Source organism: Caretta caretta, chromosome 1 (assembly GCF_965140235.1).
Source record: "Caretta caretta isolate rCarCar2 chromosome 1, rCarCar1.hap1, whole genome shotgun sequence".
Lineage (NCBI taxonomy): Eukaryota > Metazoa > Chordata > Testudines > Cheloniidae > Caretta > Caretta caretta.
In genome coordinates this window covers 157627406-157650364 of record NC_134206.1, presented here as the reverse complement: position 1 = coordinate 157650364, position 22959 = coordinate 157627406, and the positions used below count along the sequence as shown (strand labels likewise).

Genomic DNA, 22959 nt, shown 5'->3' with positions numbered 1-22959 from the left:
CTAAAGTAAAGAAAAATTCATTAATGTATGTAGATCTCTATATCTTAGATAGTAGAAATTCTAGAAGTGCAGCCTATTATTAATAATTAGGGATTTCCGAGGGAGTTAGACTTGGTCTTCAACTTTCTTTAACTCTATACATGAATTATATACATTATTAAACACAAAACTCTCTGGATTATGGCAGAAAGCAGTCATACTGTGTAAAGGAGACTTGAAGTCTTTGTATTCTGTTTCCATTTTGTTGTGTACATAAGTTCAAGAAAGACTCAATATACTTGAACATCTTCCATGGCAATATTTTCAAACACCGTATGTTATTGTATTTGCACTTACTATCTTCTCAGCCATCACCATTCTCTAAACCAGTGGTTTTCAAACGTTTTTTCTGGGGACCTAGTTGAAGAAAATTGTTGATGCCCACAACCCAGTGGAGCTGGGGATGAGGGGTTTGGGGTGTGGGAGGGGGCTCAGGGCTGGGGCAGAGGGTTGGGGTGCAGGCGGGGGTCAGGCTCTGGGGTGGGGGTGAAGGCTCTGGGATGGGGCCAGGCTGAGGGGTTTGGGGTGCAGGAAGGGGTTCCGGGTTTGGGGACGGCTCAGGGCTGGGGCACAGGATCGGGGTGAGGACGTACCTCCGGAAGCTCCTGGTCAGTGGTACAGCCAGGGTGCAAAGGTAGGCTTTCCACATGTCCTGGCACCGCGGACTGCGCTGCGCCTGAAGCGGCCAGCAGCAGGTCCTGCTCCTAGGCAGAGGTACACAAGCAGCTCTGCGCAGCTCTGGCCTGCAGGCACCGCCCCTCCCCCGCCCCCCCGGTCCCATTGGCCAGGAACTAGCCAATGGGGGTGCGGACCCGGTGCTCAGGGCAGGGGCAGTGTGTGAAGCCCCGTGGCCCCCTTGCCTAGAAGCTGGCTGCTTCCAGGACGCAGCATGGTGTTGAAGCAGGTAGGCGCTGGCCTACCTTAGCTAGGCAGCACTGCCGACGGGCCTTTTAATGTCCTGGTTGGCGGTGCTGACTAGAGCCGCTAGGGTCCCTGGGTGCTGAGCAAGGTGACCCGAACTTTGAAAAACACTGCTCTAAACAGTCCTCACCTGGGCTATATATTGTGATTTTTTTTTTTTGAGCCTCTTGAAATAAAGTCTGGTAGTGGATATATTCACTTGTTATTGAGATAACGTAAGAACCAATGGAAGAGGTCTTTAAATATAAATATTAATTACAAAATGAACTCAACTTCTGCAAACACCTCATAGCCCAGCCAAGGAATCCAAACTACAGGAGGTGTTTGGTGGTGGTTGATGTCTGTGTTTGGATGGGGAATTTAAAGGGAGGGTTGTTGAGAGTGCCATTTTGTTGGACATTTTGGGGTTACCTGCAAGTTTTTGTTTTACTGTGTGAAAGGCACCTTTTAAAAATTGGAATACTGTAAATAAAAATTAAATAATTACACTCAAAATCCTTCACACACTCAAAATCCCTCACTGAATACACTGGATTCAGCCTAACTTGTCTAATTGGAGCCTTTCTAAAGGCAACAGTTGTAGGACTTCTGAAGCAGACAATTGAAAGATAAGGTATATTCTCTGGTTATACTTGCATGTACAACTGTTACAGAAGGAGTTACTGCGAATAATGGACAGGATAATGGAAAGAACAATACCTGGTTCTAGCAGCTTAATACTGCTAGTACATAGTTTTAAGGATTTACCCTGTCTGTTTCACTCAACCAAGAAATGATTTGACTTAGTAATACTGTACATGAAGAGACTTATTTCTTTATGCACTAATGATGAATCTGTACCTGCCCTCAACTTAGGGATTGGTTTCTGTGTAAACTGGAAGAAACTCAGTTATTTGAAAAACCTGTTTCTCATATAGTCACTCTAAATGGGATCCAAGAGAACTCATGAGCAAAAACAAAAGAAGCGGTTGATACCAAGTGGAACTAGAAGAGCTGGGCAGATGCACTCAGGCCTCTGAAGCTCTTTGTTCGTGCAGAAAAGCCCTGGGGAAGTGGCTTTACAGTTATGCTGCAAAATGGTGTGTGCGCCTCCTTGTTTAATACTGACATTTTACTGCAGGATCACTCCCAATGGGATTCTCTACTGCCACTGGCAAGTTAAGAGTATGAACTGTTAGACTAGTCTCAGCATTCTTGTTCTGAGTGGCTGCGAGGTCCAATAATGTAAATGTGATCTTAAAGAAAAAAAATAGAATACAATTGAAAATAATCACTCCTCTTGAATAATAATTGTGTGTTGCAAAAGTATTCCTGTCAAGATAGCCACAGCTAGTGATGTCACTGCTTCGTTAAATTGTATGCATGGTAGGAAGAGTGGGGAAATTGCAACATTGTGGATTGTGAGTTTAAGATTTGCCTCACTGTATTGGACCACTGATCCAAGCAGTCAATCCTCAGAACTCATTGCCATGGGATATTGTGAAGACCAAAAGTGTAACTGGATTCAAAAAAGAATTAGATAAGTTCATGGAGAATAGGTCCATCAGTGACTATTAGCCAAGATGGTCAGGGACACAATCCCATGCTCTGAATGCCCCTAAAACTAATTCCAGAATTTGGGACTGGACAACAAGGGATGGATCACTCAAAATTGCCCTGATCTGTTCATTCCTTCTGAAGCATCTGGCACTGCCCACTGTAAGAAACAGGATACTAGGCTAGATGGACCATTGGTTTGAGCTAATATGACTGTTCATATATTCTTATCCTGCCAATTGCACTGCAGCGTAGGATGAAGGAAATATCTATATCTTTTATGACTATTATGGGTACTTCAGTTTACCTGCATGATTTTATGGCTACATGGAGTTGAATCAAAAGGTGCTGTTAGGAAGAACAAGCAGGTGACAAAACAATGGTCAGAGGTAAGATGCTTTTCAGATAAACTTGAGGGGAGTAAGAAAATAGTGGCTGGATTATTAAATGGGAAGATGCTATTTTCAGGCGCCAGGCAAAGTTACATAGCTGGTTTGCCACGGCTGAGGGTCTAAGATCAAGAGAACACTAAACAATTAAAAACTTGTCCTCTAGCAAGGGAGGGAGGCTCAGACCTCAGTCTGTTCATGGAGAGGCAACAGACTGACCCGCAGTCCCTGCGGGATGGGTCTGGGGCAGGTAGGCTTGCCCAAGCTTTGAGAAAAATTAAAAGCTTTAGGTAAGAGCCAGGCTTTTTGTTGTTTTTAACCCTTTTCTCTCATTGCTGTGTACTGTTGGGTGGATACGTTTGTTTTGGCAAAGCTGTTTTAAGTCACATTAATCATCTGTTGGTCACAAGCTCCTGGAAGAAAGTTTCTTGCATGGGTTAAATGCAGTTGGGTCTGTCATGTTAGTGCATTTGGGAAATGGAGGCTGTAACACAGAGACCCAGTTCTCAAGTGGTTGAACTGCTGGGTTCCACCTTGTAAGAGATGAAGAAAGCAAAGCCTGTCACCTGAGGGTGCACTTGTGAGGTAATGGAAAGGGATCAAAGGCCTTAGCTCTCCCTGTAACCATGCCAAGTGGTCAATACTCAAATCTTTTCCCGAAGGAAAGCAAAAAAAAACCAACCCCTCTCTGCACCAGATCCGTTGGGCAGTGTGTACTCTGTACTCTTTCCTCCTTTTTCCATAGTTCACTTGTATTTTTACAGAGAGCACTGTAATGTACCTTGCCTGTCTTGCATCTTTCTTATTAAACAAATCTCCAATTGTTTTTATGGTAATACATATATATATATATATATATATATATATATTCTATCTCCACAGGAAATGGTGTTTCATTTCAAACCGCACTTCATTCAGATTTAGAAATTACAGGTGTAGTTTACACATTTTGACCCATCCAGTTGTCCTAGATGGATGCTGTATTAAAATTAGAGGTAACAGCAGTAGACACAAAGGTGTCCAGCATCCTGCTGAATCTGCCTTCTGAGTTTAAAAGCTCAGATAGTACCAAAAGTCAGCATCTCTCTTTAATGGGAGGGGATCAGAGACGTGATGTCTGACTTTGGGAGATAATTGGCCGCATAAGCCCCATAAGTTATTTGTGTATTTGAATTACGCTTGCAACTTGGTGTTGGAGGGAAGCTGTTTGTTCTACGTTACCCTTTAGGTGCCCTGTGCATTAGTGCTCTACTGCAGTATCTCTGTAAAAGGTAGGCAGTTTGCAAGGTCATGGGAGTGGGGAGAGGACAAATGTCATAGCTACTGGAGCTGTTCTCAGTCCTGCAGCCTGGGGGGAAATGGGATATTCATGGTGGGTCTGTGTTGTGGGATTGCAGATATGGTTGGAGATAAAGGGAAAGAAGAGATTGTTGTTAGTGGGCTGCTGTATGTATTTTCTTTTATTCATATTATAAGGTGGAGACTGTTGAGAATTGCTGCAAATTGCTCTAAGGAAACTGTTTTCTCAGTATCTACTGTACTCAATGACTATTAATACACTGTTCCTAATTATGGTAAATAGTAATCCCTGTTCACTTCCCAATGTAAATTGATCGGTAGGGAATTCACAAAGCACCCCTGGCTGACAAAGTAACATTTCTCAATTAGTCTTTCACTGTCTTATCTGGCTGGCCTACAGAGACAGGAATGCAGAAAAGTAAACTCTGTGTAACTGGGAAAAATATTGTATGACTTTAAAGCCAAATAAAGTAGAGATACTTTGGAAGATTCTGAGCCCAGTATTGAAATCAGTATTAATCAGGTGGGAGAGAAAATTGGATTCTTTTGGATTCCCGTCTTTTTAAGATTAAATAAAAGTAAAATAATTATACTTTACAAAACATTGTAACCCTATTACCCTATCCCTGAATCTTCTCTATCCCCAAAAGGTGCAGGGTGGAAGCAAAGCCACTTTTTAGCTACTGTTCTTATTCAAGTAGTGCCCCTATGGGTGCTCCACTTAAGGTATGCCTGTGCCCCACTCTGCTTTGATCAGAGATTTTCCTTAGCAGTGCCCGTTTGGCCCGCGCATGTGCCATTGATATCCTCCTGCCTGCACCAAGGCTATATCAGGCTGCACGAGCAAACTGCCCTCAGTTCCTTCTCATCCGCCTTGCCAATTGCTACTCAAGGGTTGGTCATACCAAGAGGTATTTTCTGCCACAAGGACAGCACTTTCTCTGTTCTTGGACTTTGGTCTTCAGTTGAATGTGGAAAAATCCACACTGACTCCTGTTCAGAACTTGTGATTTACAGGGGAATCCCTGTATTCCTTAGCATCCAGGGCCTTCCTTTCCATGGACAGACTCATGATGAGCATGTCTACACTTGCAGATGTAGAGCACTTTGAGTTAAACCTGCCTTCAGAGAGCACAATAGCTTGACAAAGCCCTGGCTGGGATGATTTAATTGGGGATCGGTCCTGCTTTGAGCAGGGGGTTGGACTAGATGATCTCCCGAGGTCCCTTCCAACCCTGATATTCTATGATATTACCAAACCTTAGCAGAACCAGTCAAGGGAGCCCCCAGACTTCAGTGAGAAACTGTACTCAACTTCTCGGTCACGTGGCGGCTTGTACCTCCATGACAGAGCATGCAAGGTTATGCCTTTGCTGCTTCCAGGGTGGCTCAGATCAGTTTACTTGCCAAACAGATATAGTCTAGACAAGCAAGTGTCAATTCCCCAGCTGGTGAAGCATTCCCTACACTGGTGGAAGGTCTATCACAATGTAGGGGGTAAGGGTTCCCTTCCTCCAACTGACGCCAATGGTAACCGTGACTGCAGACACATCTCTGTTAGAATGAGGGGTGCACCTTGACACTTAACGGTGCAGGACAGATTGTCACCCCAGGAAACCACCCTTCACACCAACCTGTTGGAGCCCAGCACCGTCAGAAATGCATGCCGTAATTTTTTGCCTCTTATCAGGCACAGGTATATCAAGGTCATGATATACAACATGGCCTGCGTGTTCTATATCAACTGGCAGAGAGGAGTGAGATCCCTTTCCCACTGCACCAAAGCGTTATGGTTATGGAACTGGTGCATAAAATATCACATTGGAATTTCAGCATTGTATCTTCCGGGCAGACAAAATGTCACAGCCAACATTCTCAAAAGGTGTTTTTCCCAAGACTATGAATGGGAGTTGGATCCCCAGGTCCTGGTCGGCATTTTTCAGATTTGGAGGTTTCCAAATGTGGACTTCTTTGCCACTGCGGTGAAAAAAAAAAAGTCATCTGTTTTGTTCAAGGGTGGGTTTAGACTGCAATTCCTTGGAGGACGTCTTCCTTCTTCCCTGGATGGGGAAGCTGTTTTATGCTTTTTCACCCAACATCTCTGATTCTCAGTGGTGAACAAAATCAGACAGGTCAAGATCAGTCATTCTAATTGCCTCAACGTGGTAAAGACATGCATGGTTTCCTTACCTGCTCCACCCAGCTCTTTATCCACTGGCAAATCTTCCAGTCATTCCCCAACTTCTCTCCCAGGCCGCCAGTGGAAGGCTGCTTCCCAATCTGAGCATTTGCTGCCTCAAGGCTTGGCTCCTCAATGGTTTGCTGGGCTCAGGAGTGAAAGTAAGTCTAGGGACTTACCGGTACAGGGCTGGGCTGGGCTGGGGCTGGCTCTGGCCCCCGGAAGGAGCGGGGCCTTGAGCGGAAGGGGCAGAGCTGAGGGTCAGAGCCAGCCCTGGCCCAACCTGTACTGGCAAGTGCCTCCTTCCCCTCCCTTCCCCCCTGCCAGGGTAACAGCAGCAGGTGGGGGCTCTGGCAGCGGTTTAAAGAGCCCTGGGTGGTAGCGGCGGCTGGAGCTCTGGGCCCTTTAAATCGTCCCTGGAACCTGTCGGAGCCCTGGGGAAGCGGCGGCGGGTCTCCGGGGATGATTTAAAGGGTCCAGAGCTTGGCCGCCGCTACCACCCCAGGCCCTTTAAATCGCCGTCCCAGCCCCACCGCCGCTTCCCCAATGCTCCAGCAGCAGGGCTCTGGCAGCAATTTAAAGGACCGGGGGCTCCAGCTGCTGCTGGGAGCCGCAGGCCCTTTAAATTGCACCTGGGGAAGCCAATCCAGCCCAGTACGGCGCACCGGCTTACTTTCACCTCTGGCTGGGCTACAGTCATCCTCTTCTGCAAAGGTACAACACATATTGCTAAATAGTAGGAGCCATCGGACTGTAGAGGACTGACTTGCCCATGTGACTTCAGCTTGTAGCTGTGATTCTACACAAGGGGTGAGAGGGGTTTCCACCCACAAGAGAGAAACTATATAAGCCCCTGGAAATCCCTCCATTTTGTCTTCAGCTGGCTCAAGAGATAGCCTCTCCACCCCAAAAGATGCCTGAAAGAAACTGGAACAAAGGCCAGTAAGTACAGGGGTGTAAGTGATTGCTAGACCCAAACTAGAAGGAGGCCAGTCTGTTAAAGAAGCTTATTGGAACATCTCTGAGGGTGCGATTTACCTGCATTTAGTTTCCTACTGTATTAGGCTTAGACATGCGTGTTTTATTTTATTTTGTTTGGTAATTTACTTTGTTCTGTCTGTTATTACTTGGAACCACTTAAATCCTACTTTTTGGATTTAATAAAATCACGTTTTACTTATTAATTAACCCAGAGTAATTATTAATACTTGGGGGGAGGGGGGCCAAACAGCTGTGCATATCTCTCTATCAGTGTTATAGAGGGCGAACAATTTATGAGTTTACCCTGTATAAGCTTTATACAGCTTATATACCGGACTCCTTGTTGTTTAAATAGTAGGAAAGATTCTACCAGAAATACTTACTTTCAAAAGTGGAGAAGATTTAATCACTGGGGTGAATTCCAGAATGCTGTCCCTGAATCTGCCTCGCTTCTGCTCATTCTGGAATACCTGTTGCAACTAAAAAAAACCAGGATTGTCACTGAATTCCCTGAAGGTTCATCTAGCTGTCCTAACAGCTTTTCATACCATTATTGAGGGGCTCTCCCTGTCTGCTCACCTTGCAACCACAAGATTCTTGAAAGGTCTGAGAATTTCTTCCCACAAATGAAAGTCCCTCCCCAGCCGTCTGTGAATGTGGTTCTTAAAAGTCATATGAACTCTCCTTTTGAACCAATGGAGACCTCCTCCTTATTGAATTTGTCTATGAAAACAGCCTTCCGAGTGGCTATTACCTCCAGAGTTGGAGAGATTGGGGCATTAACGGCAGGCTCTACTTTCACAATATTTTACCAGGATTAAGGTTTCCCTAGAATCCCAGGTTTCTTCCTAAAGTGTCTTCAGAGTTTTATGTAAATCGGGTCATTTACCTACCAGTTTTCTTTCTGAAACTGCACAATTCCATCAGGGAGACTGTTCTCAATACTCCAGATGCCAGGAGGGCATTCTAGATATAACTAAACTATTTCGTAAATCCCCTAGACTGTTGGTTTCGTTTGCAGACAGATCAAAGGTTCTGCCATTCCTAGCCAACAGCTCTCAGAATAGATTTCTGGGTGTATTATACTTTGTTACAGTGCTGCCAACAACCCCCCACACCCTTCCCGCAGCTGCCGTGTCAGCTCATTCAATGAGGTCACAATCTACGTCTGTGGCTCTACTTAAAAAGACCCAATTTCTGAGTTCTGCAGAACTGCTACATGGTCTTCTGTACATCCCTTCTCCCGACACTATGCCTTAGTGAATGCCTCCAGATGTGATGCAGCAGTTGGCAGTGCAGCTCTTTCCTTTGAAATGACCTCTACTCCAAAGCTCCCCATCCTGCTTATGGGGATACTGTTTGGGAGTCACCGGAAGTGGAACGCCCATAGGGACACTACCCAAAGAAGAACGAGAGGTTACTCCCCCTGTGCAGTAACTGTAGTTCTTTCAGATGTGTGTCCCTATGGGTGATTCATTACCTGCCCTCCTTCCCTCTGCTTTGGAGTTTCCTTCTGAGACTCAGTGGTGGACAAGGTACTGAGGGCAGTTCACTCGCACAGCCTGATATAGCCTTGGTGCAGGGCACAAGCATATCAACAGCGCATGCATGGGCCAAACGGATACTGCTAATGAAATTCTCCAATAGAAGGCACATGGAGCACACATGCACCTGAAGGGGAGCATCCATAGGGGGACAAATCTCGAAGAACTCCAGTTACTGCACAGGGTGAGTAACCTCACTCTGTTCTCAGAGCTGTAATAGCATTCACTGTATTTGCAGTCCTGAAGTGCACTGGGGCACAGTGAACCCCAGCAGAGCTGGGCTCTGTGCATGCCCGTAGTACAGACTCCCTAAATCAGGCTTTCCACATATAGAGGAAGCACACAAATTCCCCCTGAGGGAGGGCTTCCAGCAGCCGCCCCTGATGGAGCAAGATTTGCCTTTTTGTGTCTATAGTATTGCAATGTACTGATGTGATTGACAAATGCTAGAACATCCTAGATTTGGTGCAAAGCAGAGGAAGCGTAAAAACATGACTCAGCCATTTTATCAGTTGAAAACCTTCAGGGTTATTACTTGGCATTTCCATTTTCTAGTAGTGGTTTGTTTCTGATCTTAAACGGCGCACCCAAAGGGAGGGAGCCGTGTTGCATAGTGCAAGGTAATAATTACCATACTAATAACTGTGATGACGTACATGATCATCAGCTAAGCTAACTCTGTATGCTTATATGAAATGCAAATTGAAATTCTATGAGTGATTATGTGGAGGAAAAAAAACAGATTTTTGTTGTTGTTCTGTCTGTACTGCACTTGGAAAGACAACAGATAAAGGAATGATTTTATCTTTAATCTTGGAAGTGGGAAAGGGCTTGCTTATCATTGACAGTAATTTGTATACTAACTTGAAGAATGTTCTAATGAAAAGACCTGAATCCATTGCTGTGTAGGGAATCAGCTGCTCAGTGTCACAGCTCAGGAAATAAGGTGATGATACTGTACACGTGAAGTATATTGCAGCACTCAGGCTGTCAGACAATTGTATCCTGGAAACAGGGTTTGTTTGTTTTTATAATTATGTTGTCCCTTCATCAGATTGTTAGAATTATTGCTAAGAAACAGAACTGTATGCCTGCCAGAAATGGAAACCTTTACAAATACATTTTGTTTTAGAATTCACCTTTTTTCTTATAGGAAAAATTGAGGGGCAAGTAGAGTGGGTCTTCCTAAAACAATCTTTATTCAACTTACTTTGATTTATATGTAAAAATCTAAGATAGATAGCATTGATCAGTTTGACATGTTTCTCCCTTTCCTCTGTTACGTTTCCAAATGTACTTATGTTTGGAAAATTAAAACCCCCTCAAGTCATTTATAGTACAGAAGGCAATGAGACATATTCTAGGGATGTGAAGGAAGTACCTGACAAGTAGGAGTTGCAATAGTTTGTGTTAGTCAAGAAACCAGCCTCTTTAGTACAAATGCTGGGGAGTTATAAATAGCAGCATGAATTAAATGAGTGAAAAATGGAAGTGTTTCATCAGTTCTTGGCTGTTGGCGTGTACTTTATTTTTTTTAATCATAGGGAACTACAGTTTTAAAATATATATATGCTTAGCACTTTGTATCTTCAAAGCATTTCATCACCATTAACCACTTAGGTCAGGGGAGCTAGCGCCCTCACAATGGAAATATTGTGGGGGCTCTGCCCCTGCATAAACTTGCATATGCCTGGGGGGGGAAGCAGGAGACAAGTAGGACCCAGAGAGGCTGGAGCAAGCCACCGCAAGGGCTAGGGAGCAGGGAACAGGACCCGGAGGGGCTGGAGTGGCTGCTGCAGGGCCCAGGATTGGGCTGAAATGCTCCCAGGATCAGGTAGGAACCCCTGGGACCCAACTTCCCAACTGGAGCCAGCTGCCTGCCCCTCACCAAGTTTCTGTACCTCCTCTTAGTCCCCCTCCGATCTGTCTGCCCCCCATTTCCAGGCACTGACATAGGTCCAAATCAGCCAAACATTCATACTCATGTGACTTTACCCATTGAATTCAATGGGATGTAAAATTATTCCTATACGTAAATGTTGGCAGAATCAGGCAAAGACTGGGGTGTCATCTTTGCCTTCTAGGAATAACTCCCATGTTCATTTTCTTTGCACACAACCAGGGTAGCCCCCGTGGCTTCTTTTTCCTGTGTGCTCCTTTCCTGGTCACGTTGTATGTAAGTGTGCATCTGTTTTGTTAGGTTACAGAGCTTAATTAATATCCTGACAGAGAAATACCTATTTATTACCTCCTGTCTGGAGGAAAACTTGTTTTTCACATTTGCAGGTGATTAATACCTTAATACACACTTTAAAACATATTTTCAGTACACATACATAACTCCTTACATAGTATCTATATGTACAGCTCACAACAATATTAAGGACCAGGGTGACACCGGCTTTCCTTTTAGACTTCACATAATGTTTTTTGGTGAACCAAAATGTACATACTGTACCAGTTCCTGTAACCCCTTGCTAGTTGGCATTAAGGGCTTCTTGGGTCACAAAGCCGTGAAATGGAGAAGATAACTGACTTGCCTAAGAGCTGGAATTAGAATTTGGGAATACAGTAGAACCTCAGAATTACGAACACCAGAGTTACAAACTGACCAGACAACCACACACCTCATTTGGAACTGGAAGTATGCAACCAGGCAGCAGCAAAGACCAAAAAAAAAAAAAAAAAAAAGGAAATACAGTACAATACAGTGTTAAACGTAAACTACTAAAAAATAAAGGGAAAGCAGCATTTTTCTTCTGCATAGTAAAGTTTCAAAGCTGTATTAAGTCAATGTTCAGTTGTAAACTTTTGAAAGAACCACGATAACATTTTGTTCAGAGTTATGAACATTTCAGAGTTACGAACAACCTCCTTTCCTGAGGTGTTCGTAACTGTGAGGTTCTGCTATACTTGATTGCCATGTCCTTTCTTAGTCCGCTAGACCATACGGCCTTTCTTCGTGCAACACTGTTTTTTCTAAAGTGAAATTTGTCATAGCGGGAAGGTCCCACTCAGTGAGTGGGCCACTGCGCTACTCTCTAAACAAAGCAGATGCATAGCACGGCTGCCATCCTCTCTGTGCTTCTGCAGTGATGGCCTTTTGTGCTTGTTCTGAATAGGTCAATGCGGAGAAGAAGCTTTGGGGACAGGCCATGAAGGGATCAATGGATCCACACTTACACAGGTGTTAGGCACTCCACTCATTTGGCCCAGAGGGGCAACAGCCACTATTCCAGTTCACAGACAGGAACAAGCAGCTGTGGAGGTGCTGTGGTGCAGCCTGCTCTCAGATTGGGAATTTTTTATTTTTTTATTTTATTTTTTGGTCCCATCACAAAGCCTTGTTACTTGGAGTTTGTGTGAAGAAAGGTGAAATTCAGCAGCAGCAGCCAGAATAATTTTTCTCAGATGGTTAAAAGTTCTAGTTAACTAGATTCTTACTTAAAGTGGTTTGCATCATTGGCTAAATAACGATTGCCCCGCTGCCAAAAATACCTGAATAAAAGAGGCCTGGAGGCTGGTGGTTTTCCTCTTCCTGCTGTCAGACAGAGAAATAACACTCTCCGAGATTTCTTTTCCAGAGGTTGGTAACTTTAGTCTCAATGAGATTTTCTTTTCTCTCTCTTTCAGGACAGTTATTCTGAGTGAAGGACCCTGCAAAGCCTACTAAGTGGTTATCATGGGCTTAATTGCATTTTTGAAGACCCAGTTTATAGTTCATCTCCTCATTGGGTTTGTCTTCGTTGTGAGTGGGTTGATCATTAACTTCGTCCAACTATGCACACTAATCCTCTGGCCTATAAACAAGCAGTTTTATCGCCGAATAAACTGTCGCCTTGCCTATTCGCTCTGGAGCCGTGAGTATACTATGATGGGGATGAGGTCGTAAAAAATTATTGAGTAGAGTTTTGGTAAATCCTGAGGCTGTTGATTAATCGCAGCTAACTCACTCCATTAACTCAAAAAATTAATCATGATTAATCACACTGTTAAACAATAGAATCCCAATTGAAATTGATTAAATGTTTTTGATGTTTTTCTACATTTTCAAATATATTGGCTTCAGTTACAACACAGAATACAAAATGTACAGTGCTCGTTTTCTGTTATTTTTATTACAAATATTTGCACTGTAAAAATGACAAAAGAAATTGTATTTTTCAATTCACCTCATACAAATACTGTAGTGCAATCTCTTTGTCGTGAAAGTTTAATTTACAAATGTAGGGTTTTTTTGTTTATTACATAACTGCACTCAAAAACCAAACAATGTAAAACTTTATAGCCTATAAGTCCACTCAGTCCTACTTCTTGTTCAGACAAACAAGTTTGTTTACATTTACATTGGAGATAATGCTGCCTGCTTGTTATTTACAATGTCACCTGAAAGTGAGAACAGGCGTTTGCGTGGCACTTTTGCAGCTGGCATTGCAAGGTATTTACGTGCCAGATGTGCTAAACATTCGCATGCCTCTTCATGCTTTGGCCATCATTCCAGAGGACGTGCTTCCATGCTGATGACGTTCATTTAAAAAAAAATGCGTTAATTAAATTTGTTACTGAACTCCTTGGGGAGAATTGTATGCCTCCTGCTGTTTTATCCGCATTCTGCCATATATTTCTTGTTATAGCAGTCTTGGATGATGACCCAGCACATGTTGTTCATTTTAAGAACACTTTCACTGCAGATCTGATAAAATGCAAGGAAGGTACCAATATGAGATTTCTAAGGATAAATACAGCACTCAACCCAAGGTTTAAGAATCTGAAGTGCCTTCCAAAATCTGAGAAGGACGAGGCGTGGAGCATGCTTTCAGATTTCTTTAAAGAGCAGCACTGCGATGCGGAAACTACAGAACCCAAATCACCAAAAAAGAAAATCAACCTTCTGCTGGTGGCATCTGACTCAGATGATGAAAATGAGCATTCATTGGCCCGCACTGTTTCGAATCATTATCTAGCAGAACCTGTCATCAACATAGACACGTCCTCTGGAATGGTGGTTGAAGCATGAAGGGACATATGAATCTTTAGCGCATCTGGCACGTAAATATCATGTGACGCTGGCTATGACAGTGCCATGCGAATGCCTGTTCTCACTTTCAGGTGACATTGTAAATAAGAAATGGGCAGCATTATCTCCTACAAATGTAAATTTGTTTGTCTTAGCGGTTGGCTGCACAAGAAGTAGGACTGAGGGGAGTTGTAGGCTCTAAAGTTTATCACATTTTCTATTTTTGAATGCAGGTTTTTTGGTACATAATGCTACATTTGTAAGTTCAACTTTCACGATAAAGAGATTGCACTACAGTACTTGTAATGGGGGAATTGAAAAATACTATTTCTTTTGTTTTTTACAGTGCAAATATTTGTAATCAAAATAAATATAAAGTGAGCACTGTACGTTTTGTATTCTGTGTTGTAATTAAAATCAATATATTTAAAAATGTAGAAAACATCCAACACTATGTAAATAATTGGTATTCTATTATTGTTTAACAGTGCGATTAATCACAATTAATTTTTTTAATTGCTTGACAGCCCTAGTAAATCCTGAAACATATTGGAAAAGAGCATCAAGTTAGATGACCACCACACCTACGTGTAACTTCATTGACACTCCTAAAGGACTGGCAGGTCAAGCCCGTCAATGATCCCCTGCTGCCCTGTCTGATGGGAAATGAGTACACTTTCTCTTCTAAATATCTTCTAGATTCCACGCAGAAATCTCTGTTAATGCAACTTTAAAAGGACATAGTCTTCCTCTTCTTGTGCCCTATGTTTTGTCTGCCTTGTCTCCTATCACAAGCAACTCTTTGCCTTTTCTTCCACTGCCCCTTGTGCGTGGCCCTGTGAATGGTACTACGTTGCTCTCAGGGCCATCCTTAGGATTTATGGGGCCCTACATAGTATTATTAAACTGGTGCCCCTATGCTCCATTGTAGGCGGTCCCCAGCCGGTGCCACTGACCCCAGTGTGTCAAGGGGGCATAGCCACTACCCCTGCCCGTGGACTCCCAGAATCCCCCCCATTGCTGACACACACCAAGCTTCGTACGCAGCAGACGCTGTGGCAGCAGCTCAAGGCAGGCTTCACGCTGTCACATGGGGGCTGCATCTTGCCAGAGCCCACGGGCCACCTGCAGCCCCTAGCCACTCCTGGCTCCCCACGAGCATTCTGACAGTAATAACAACAATAATACGTGTGTGTGTGTGAGAGAGACAGAGACAGAGCCAGTGTGTGTGTGTGTAACTGTGTGTCTGTGTGTTTGAGACTGTGTGTGTATGTGACAATCTGTACTGGGGGACTGTGACTCGTGAGAGACAGAGTGTATGTGGGTGTGAGAGTCTGTGTGTGAAAGAGACTCTGTGTGTGTGTGTGTGTGTGTGTGTGTGTTAGGGAAGTGTGAGAGACAGTGAGTGTACTGTCACTTTAAGTCTCCCCCTCCCTCCCTCCTCAGCTTGGCTTTCCCCCTTTCCCCCGCTGACTCACGTGGAAGTTTCACTCCTCCTGTCCCGGCCCCAGACCGAGTGGCGCAAGCAGGGTCCAGGGAGGGACTCTGCTCCGGGCAGCGGTGGGCTGCACCGCCAGTGACCGGCCATGCTGCCCTGGGCTCCCCAGGGCTGGGGCGGCAGAGCCGGAGGCTGGAGCCCTCGGCCAGCCAGCTGAGGAGCAAGTGAGGGAGGGGGCGGGGTTGGGGGTGGGGAGAAGCCTGCCGGCCCAGCATGCGGGAGGGGCTGGAGAAGAGAGGATTCCAGCCTCCGCCAGCGAGGGGAATGGTTCCCCAAATTTTTGGGTGCCGTACACAACCATGTATGCTGTATATGCCTAAGGATGGCCCTGGTTGCTCTCCTTCTTCACAACCTTCCCCAAAACTCCTGTACTTCATTGGGCTTCACTCCAGCACTCCTGCTCTCTTCCGGGACTTTGTTCACTATTTAATATGGGGCACAATTTCCAGTATGGGTGTCTAACATTAGACTCCTAAATCTGTATTTAGGCACCTACCTCAGTGGCCTGATTTTCAAAAAGGGCTGTTTACTTTAGTGGGAGCTACTGGGTGCTCAGCACTCTTGAAAATCAGATCACTAAGGTAGGTGCCTCAACAGGGATTTAGGCTTCTAATGTTAGATGTTAATGTTTAAAAAATCATGGGCTCAAAACGTTATAAACAGATGTACTCTGTAGCAAGAGCGATGGAAGCTTCCTAAAAGTAGGGGGGCCACCGGTGCCCCCCCCCCGCGCGGCCTCTTCCCCTGAGGCCCTGCCTCTACACCGCCTCTTCCCCCCGCCCCCCAGGCTCTGCCGCCCACACATGCCTCTCCACCCCCTCCCCCATCACTTGCCTTTACGGTAAAAATTGGTGGGGTCATGGCCCCCTGGCTCCCGTGTTTCATCATCCATGCTGTAGTATCTAAAATATAGATCAAATGGTAGGGGGCGGGAAGAAAACTGCCAGAGAAAAATGTTGTTTTCAAGTTTATAGGAGGATATTTCAAAAAATACTTATTTTTTTATATTTCACTGTGTCCCTTTAATATATCAGAGCACAGCCCTGCAAACATTTACTCACTCGAGTAATCGTATTGACTTCACTGGCAGAATGGCCTTCCTGTGTCATCAAGGCTTGGTTTGCAAATGTAGGTTTTTAATTTATACAAGAAGTGAATATTAAGCATGGAGAGTTATCCACTGTATACCAGCTAAAAACAGATTAGTTTTTAAAATGCCTATATCAATCTATTGCCTATATTGAAAATACCATATACTTATGCTCCAAAAGGAACATAGCAGTTGAGCAAGATCCTAGGTGCAATCCAATTATAGCATTTTATGTGTTAGTTTGTAGCCTACTATACATTTAAAATCTGTGAGAAATTAAACTATGAAAGTCAAGGTTTATAATGTAAACACAATCTCAGCCTTAACTGTGCAAATGGCCTGTAATGGAAAAGCTGACAGAACTTTAATTGTGGTTTATAATGAAGAAAGTGATACAGCCTTATAAACCTAGCAGGGCAAGTGTTGCCATTTATAACATGAATAAGGAATACTGACTAACATATTTCGGGAGTGGAGCTATAGTTTGCATTCCATTCTACATGGTTGGTTTTGGTCACTTATTTATAAATATTTCTTTTAAGCTGGTGCCAGTTCTCAGCTCAAAGATAACTTTTTAAAAAAGCAAGTTCAATAAAAGCCACTCAGTCCAGCTTTGTGCGCTGTAACTTTTTTCTTGGTTTTATGAGGTGTGCTTAGTATAGTAATACTTATCCATGGCAACTGTTATTTTATGTGGCTGACATGGGTCATTGTAGAACCAATGGTATCCCAGATATAATACACTTCAGGTGATTCAGGATAACTGGCGGTGGTGATAGAACAAGAAGACCCAAGCTGGGCTTAAACTGTGATCTTGGCATTTGCAGAGTCACTGTGACAGATATGGCAACCCAGTGCAGTACCTGTGTATTAAATTTATGAAGGGTTTATGTATGAATGTGTTCTTCTCCATGGAGGAGGGTTACCACAGCTCCACCAGGAACTAAAAACAGTTGGGGAGTGATCAAAGCGAGTCACTGAGACTGAAGAACTCTAGGGAGGTACCACCCCAGGACTATTTTGCATACACTGGTTCAAAGTGGGTTTTCCAGAGACTCAAAGAAAGAGCTCTTGCTATACAGAGGCTGAGTTTGAAGTGACACAGTGCCGTCTTTCTGAACCAGCAAACCAATGTTAACTTTTGTCCAAGGGGCCCGATCCTGCTGAAGGATTGGAAGTACTTTGGCCCCATAAGACTGATGTGTTTTTCTTGATATGTTTAGTGTGGGTTTAAATCTGTTTATTTTTTATACATTTTTCTCTGTAAAACTTTTTCAGTAAGAATAAATGTCCGTGCTTAGAAAAAACATGGTTTACTGGTAAACCACACCTGTCGTAGCCCTCGGAGTGAAAGCAGAGCCCAGCCACAGGCTGTTAGCAGACTGGCATCCTGGGGATAATACAGTGTAAGGCAGGGGTCTGTGCAGCCTTAAAACTGCTGATCAGAAAGGAGTGGGACAGGGGTCCCTACCCAGAGACAGGTCATGGCAGGCGTTCTGAAACCTGAGTGGGCACTCTGAAGTAGACTGTGGTGGGAGGATACAGATGTAGGTCCCCTGAAACTGTGACAGTCACCATTTAGGTGGGAAACTTTTTTTTTTTTTACCTTTGATGTGGAGTTATTGAGTGACAGTAAACGTAACACCGCAATGCCATGTTTACAGAATCACTTTTCAAAGTACAGCCGTGCTTTAGAACGAAGGCTACTGCATCCTCAACTCAAGGTGTTGAGCTCTTTGTTTGTTGCCCCATGCAGTGAATTTAGAAGAGTGTCAGTCTAAATTTTTATTTTTTTGTTTGGTTTGTTGTTTGTGGGTTGGTTGGTTGGTTGGTTGGTTGGTTTTTTGCCATCAGTGTAACATTAGTTATCACTTTTTGACTAGAACTTGCTAGCTTTGGTGGCTGTGATATACATTATCAGGAAGATTATTTGGAGTGGAAGGTCATTCACACATGTACTCAATTTCAGGAAGCTTGAATCTCTTGCTCTAACACATCTCAACCAAAATCGTCAGTATGGTGCTTTGGTGAATACCACCTTCCTGTGGTAAACCAGTGCTGGAGTATCTCTCAGGCTCCCTAGAAATAGAAAACACTTCAGAACATATTTAATTTATGAAGAGAATCTGTATTTCAGTGTTAGTTCTCTTCAAATGACTCATGCTTATTAATAGGGCAGTATGCTTAGTTTAGTCCAGTTGTAAAAATAATATCTTAAAATCTTGGTATCTTGAAACTACTGTCCTCTTCGCTCTAGAGCAGTAGACAGATGTATCCTGCCACTCTTTGGCTTACTTTGTTTCTGGATGGTTTTCCTCTCGGGAAGCAACAGGAGCCCCTCTTCTGGCAAGCTGAAGCTCTAGAATCCGAGAGGGGTTGGGCTAAATTATAAGCATTTTTTTTTTTTGTTAAAGTTAAATCTTGTTGGCTCGCAGGCAGTTAGAGCGAGTGTCCAAACCATCCTGTAAACAAAAAAACAAGATTTAAGAGAATAGGCCATAGCATTGACAGGATAAGTTTGAGACTAAATATCTGGAGCCCAATCCTTTTTTTAAAAAAATCACCAAAAGAAATAAAAGCCCCACTCCTTGATGTATATGCATCATATATCAGTGCTTCCTCGTAGTAACTCCCCTGTTCCCCAACCGTCATATCTCAGTATGAGCGCCAGGAAAAATCTCACAAGAATATTTCAGAGTAATTGGTGGGAATGTTCTCATACCAGTGGATCCATGTCTGGCTCTGTTGAATTTTTGTTCTCTTTGGAGAGGAGAGCTCAGGTACAGCTTCCATCCTTTTTTTAAGGAAGATTTTTCAAGAGCAGAGAGTAGAGTTTGATACAGGAAATGTAATAACATTAATCTCCAGAAAGAGAGAGGCAATTTGTCCTGTGTCTAGCATAATAAGGTTCATTTCTGGCTGCATAAAGGAGCAAGTTATTGACTAGTCAACAGGATTAAGAGTAGGTGCTGTGGAATAACACACTGAAGTCATTGAATAATCCTCCAGTAACCTGAGCCCCAAATATCTTAAATCCAAGGACAGCTCCATCAATGGTGGGCCCACTTAGTGACATCCCCCACTTCTTGCATTTTAAACATACTGGACTAGATCCGGCTGCAAACCTGCTACAGTGAGGGTGGTGGTGGTATTTGTATCATGCCTAAGGACACAAAATGAGGATCAAGGCTACATGCTGTGCAGACATGCGGGAAAGACAGTCTGTGTCCCAAAATGTTTGCAATGTGGAATAGGACAAGACCTAAATGGGTGGATACGATTTTTTTTAAAAAGGGGTTGAGGAGGACGACAGCTATGATGAAATGTAGTCTAGTTGTTAATTTATATTGAGTCCCCTGTACAGTTGCTTCAGACATTTTATAACAACACAACAGGGTTTTACTCCATCTCTTATATATATTTGACTGTTTAATTCTTTATATAGATGATGTAATAAGAGTTTTACTGATCTCAACAGTAGCTAAGATTTCTTCCACAGGATAGCAAGATAATTCTATTTAAGGTTTACATATTTGTGCATTAATATATGTTGAAGCACTAAGTTTGTATGACAGGTTTCAGAGTAGCAGCCGTGTTAGTCTGTATTCACAAAAAGAAAAGGAGTACTTGTGGCACCTTAGAGACTAACAAATTTATTTGAACATAAGCTTTTGTGAGCTACAGCTCACTTCATCGGATGCTGTAGCTCACGAAAGCTTATGCTCAAATAAATTTGTTAGTCTCTAAGGTGCCACAAGTACTCCTTTTCTTTTGAAGTTAGTATGGGAATAGTTTAAAGTATACCAGAGGTTTATTCACAAACCTCTCACTGAAACCACCAAACATGCACTTAATTGATGCATTTCATCACTTAGGAAATAGGGCTGGCCAGGTTTGAGAGAAACCTGTAGTTGTAAATTATGCATCCCTGTTGATATTCTCATTTCCTCCCTTCTTTAAATCACAGTGGGAAAGAGTCAGACTTGATGTACAAGTTACATTAGTCTCTTCATGCCCATAAAGGGGCCCTGAATAAATGAGATCTAAGTGAATAGGCTTGTGGATATGACAAGAAAAGCAATTTAGATAATCAGTCCTGGAGAAGCTAACCCCTCTTTGATTAACGTAGAGCAGTGGTTCTCAATTTTTTTCCATACTCAGACCCCTCTGAGTCTGCCTCATGTCTAGTCTGGATCAAAATTGGACCCCAGCCCATTTAGCTATATGGCAAGGGCAGGCTGGAGACCTTGCTACCACCAGGTGGAGAAGCCCTCACATAGAGAGACACTGCCCCAACTCATCCAGCCAGTGCCTTATGAAACAAAGCTGAAGTGCAAAGCTACATTAGTGAATGTTCTATTGATGGTGGGAATTCTAAATATGCAGGAGAAGAGAAGGAAAGCTGAAAAGGGGTGGGTAATGAATGTGACATCAGAGAGAAAGATGAAATGGAGGGAAGGATAGAGGAAACACAAATGTAGAAGAAGAGTTAGAGAAGGGAGAAGGAAAAGGATCTTTCTTTCCTTCTTTTGTAGACTAAATAAAGGAGAAGCAATTTCTCCTTCTGTTCTTACCCAGTAATTTCTCTGAACTCTCTCCGTTCTTCCCCATGTGTCTCTGGCTTTGTGTTGGTAACCCAATAGAGAATTATTACAGTCATGTGTTTAATATTAAAATATACTGCAGAAATTCTTGTGGCATTGATCCATTAAAAGCCCATGATATTGGTTTGTTTACCTCAATCAAGCATATTTCATATGAACTCAGTGGAAACATTAGGTTGAGTCTATGCATAATTTGTGTTCCACCTGGGAGGAGATGTATCCACTTTTAGTAGAAAGGTCTACTGCTGAAAGGCCCTGCTTTCAGGTTCCAGGGTGGCGGAGTGGGGAGGTTGGTGTTTGTGACATCTTGAATTTACGTTGAGCAACAATAACAATCAGGTATTTATCCCGCGGCCTAAATCCCATTTCAGGGTGGTAGCATAAATATGAATGCAGGTTATCTGGTGTATGTCAGTCTGATAACTCATTTAATCTATAATATAATATAAACCAGCAACCTCAGCAGGATGGATTAAAAAGGTGATAAACATTGTGGTCTAGAAAAGTTTGGAATGGGATTGGGACGGAGAGAGGATATTAAACGTGTTATGGTTAAGCATTACACCTAACCTGTGTCTTTTTTTTCTCCCCCTCCCCCCAATATTATTCAGAGTTAGTAATGTTGCTGGAATGGTGGTCAGGCACAGAGTGCACTTTATTCTCAGACCAGGCCACAGTGGATAAATTTGGAAAAGAACATGTGATCATCATCTTGAATCACAACTTTGAAATTGACTTCTTGTGTGGTTGGACCATGACTGAACGCTTTGGAGTGTTGGGCGTGAGTGATTCTGTTAACTTTTCCTTAATCTTGATTTAATTTTAAACTCCTGGGTTTGTTTTTTCATTTGTGGTGGGATTTTCAAAAGAACTCCCATTGACTTCAGTGTGGTCTGAGCTAGGCCAGTGCTGAGCACTTTTGAAAATCCCAGCCTTAGTGCTTTTGCTTAGATCTGACATATATAAATAATCAAATGTCATTGGGTGGCATTTCTTCCAGAGTTCCAAAGTTCTTGCTAAGAGAGAACTGTTGTATGTGCCCTTGATTGGTTGGACGTGGTACTTCCTTGAGATCGTTTTCTGCAAAAGGAAATGGGAAGAAGACAGAGATACAGTTATTAAGGGATTAAAATGTTTGTCTGATTATCCTGAATATATGTGGGTAAGTGTCTGATCCTTTATATATAGTGTCTCCTCTGCTTAGAGTGCAATTATGAAGACTATATTTGTGTGGTGTGTCAGCTTCATACTTAAGAGCGCCGCCTTCTTCCTGTGATTACATGTGAAGCGTATAGCTATATGCCTTGTTGCAAGTGACTTCATTGCACACTAGCCAGGCTTCTGATCTGTTATTGGCTAGGCATGCCATTTTGAAAATTGTTGGTAAACATGCATAAGTATTTCTCAAAGTATTTAGCAGTAGAAACCTAAACTTACACGTCTCAAAACTTACAACTTTTTTCCCCCTGCTAAAAGGATAAAGGGACTTTCCATAACTCTTTTTACCCAAAAAATACGTTACTCAAGTTTTACTCCTGAACTTGTGAATCTAGGCTAAATTGTCCAGGCTAAACTAAACATATTATTTTAAAAAATAGGATGTTTTTTTCCTGCCATAATCTGCAGGGGGGCAGTGGGAGGAGAGATTTACAAAGGTTGCAGATTACAATGGAAAGTTTTTGCATCAGTGCATTCTCTTTGCTCTGTGAAATTGTACAGGTGTTTGAGAAACCTGCAAGAATATACAGATGTCTCCAATTGCCTTTGAAGTCCACATCTCCTTTATATATGCATCCATCAGTTAATTAAGCTCAGTTTTGTGGGGTATATTACAATAATACAACATCATAATTAAACCAGAA

At 43.0% G+C, this 22959-nt stretch overlaps 1 protein-coding gene across 4 annotated transcripts in view; it reads left to right on the top strand.

Moving 5' to 3' along the window:
* Positions 1–22959, top strand: part of AGPAT3 (1-acylglycerol-3-phosphate O-acyltransferase 3) — a 137204-nt gene that overhangs the window by 94032 nt on the left and 20213 nt on the right. For 2 of the 4 annotated variants that reach the window (XM_048865144.2, XM_048865133.2), the window contains exons 2-4: positions 12522–12748; positions 21709–21878; positions 22098–22259. In XM_048865144.2, the coding sequence (XP_048721101.1) occupies positions 12571–12748; positions 21709–21878; positions 22098–22259 (510 nt within the window). In that variant the 5' untranslated portion in view covers positions 12522–12570. Of the gene's footprint in view, positions 1–12521; positions 12749–16514; positions 16532–21708; positions 21879–22097; positions 22260–22959 lie in introns of those variants that run through there. The other 2 variants (XM_075132398.1, XM_075132396.1) reach the window with 2 other exon arrangements.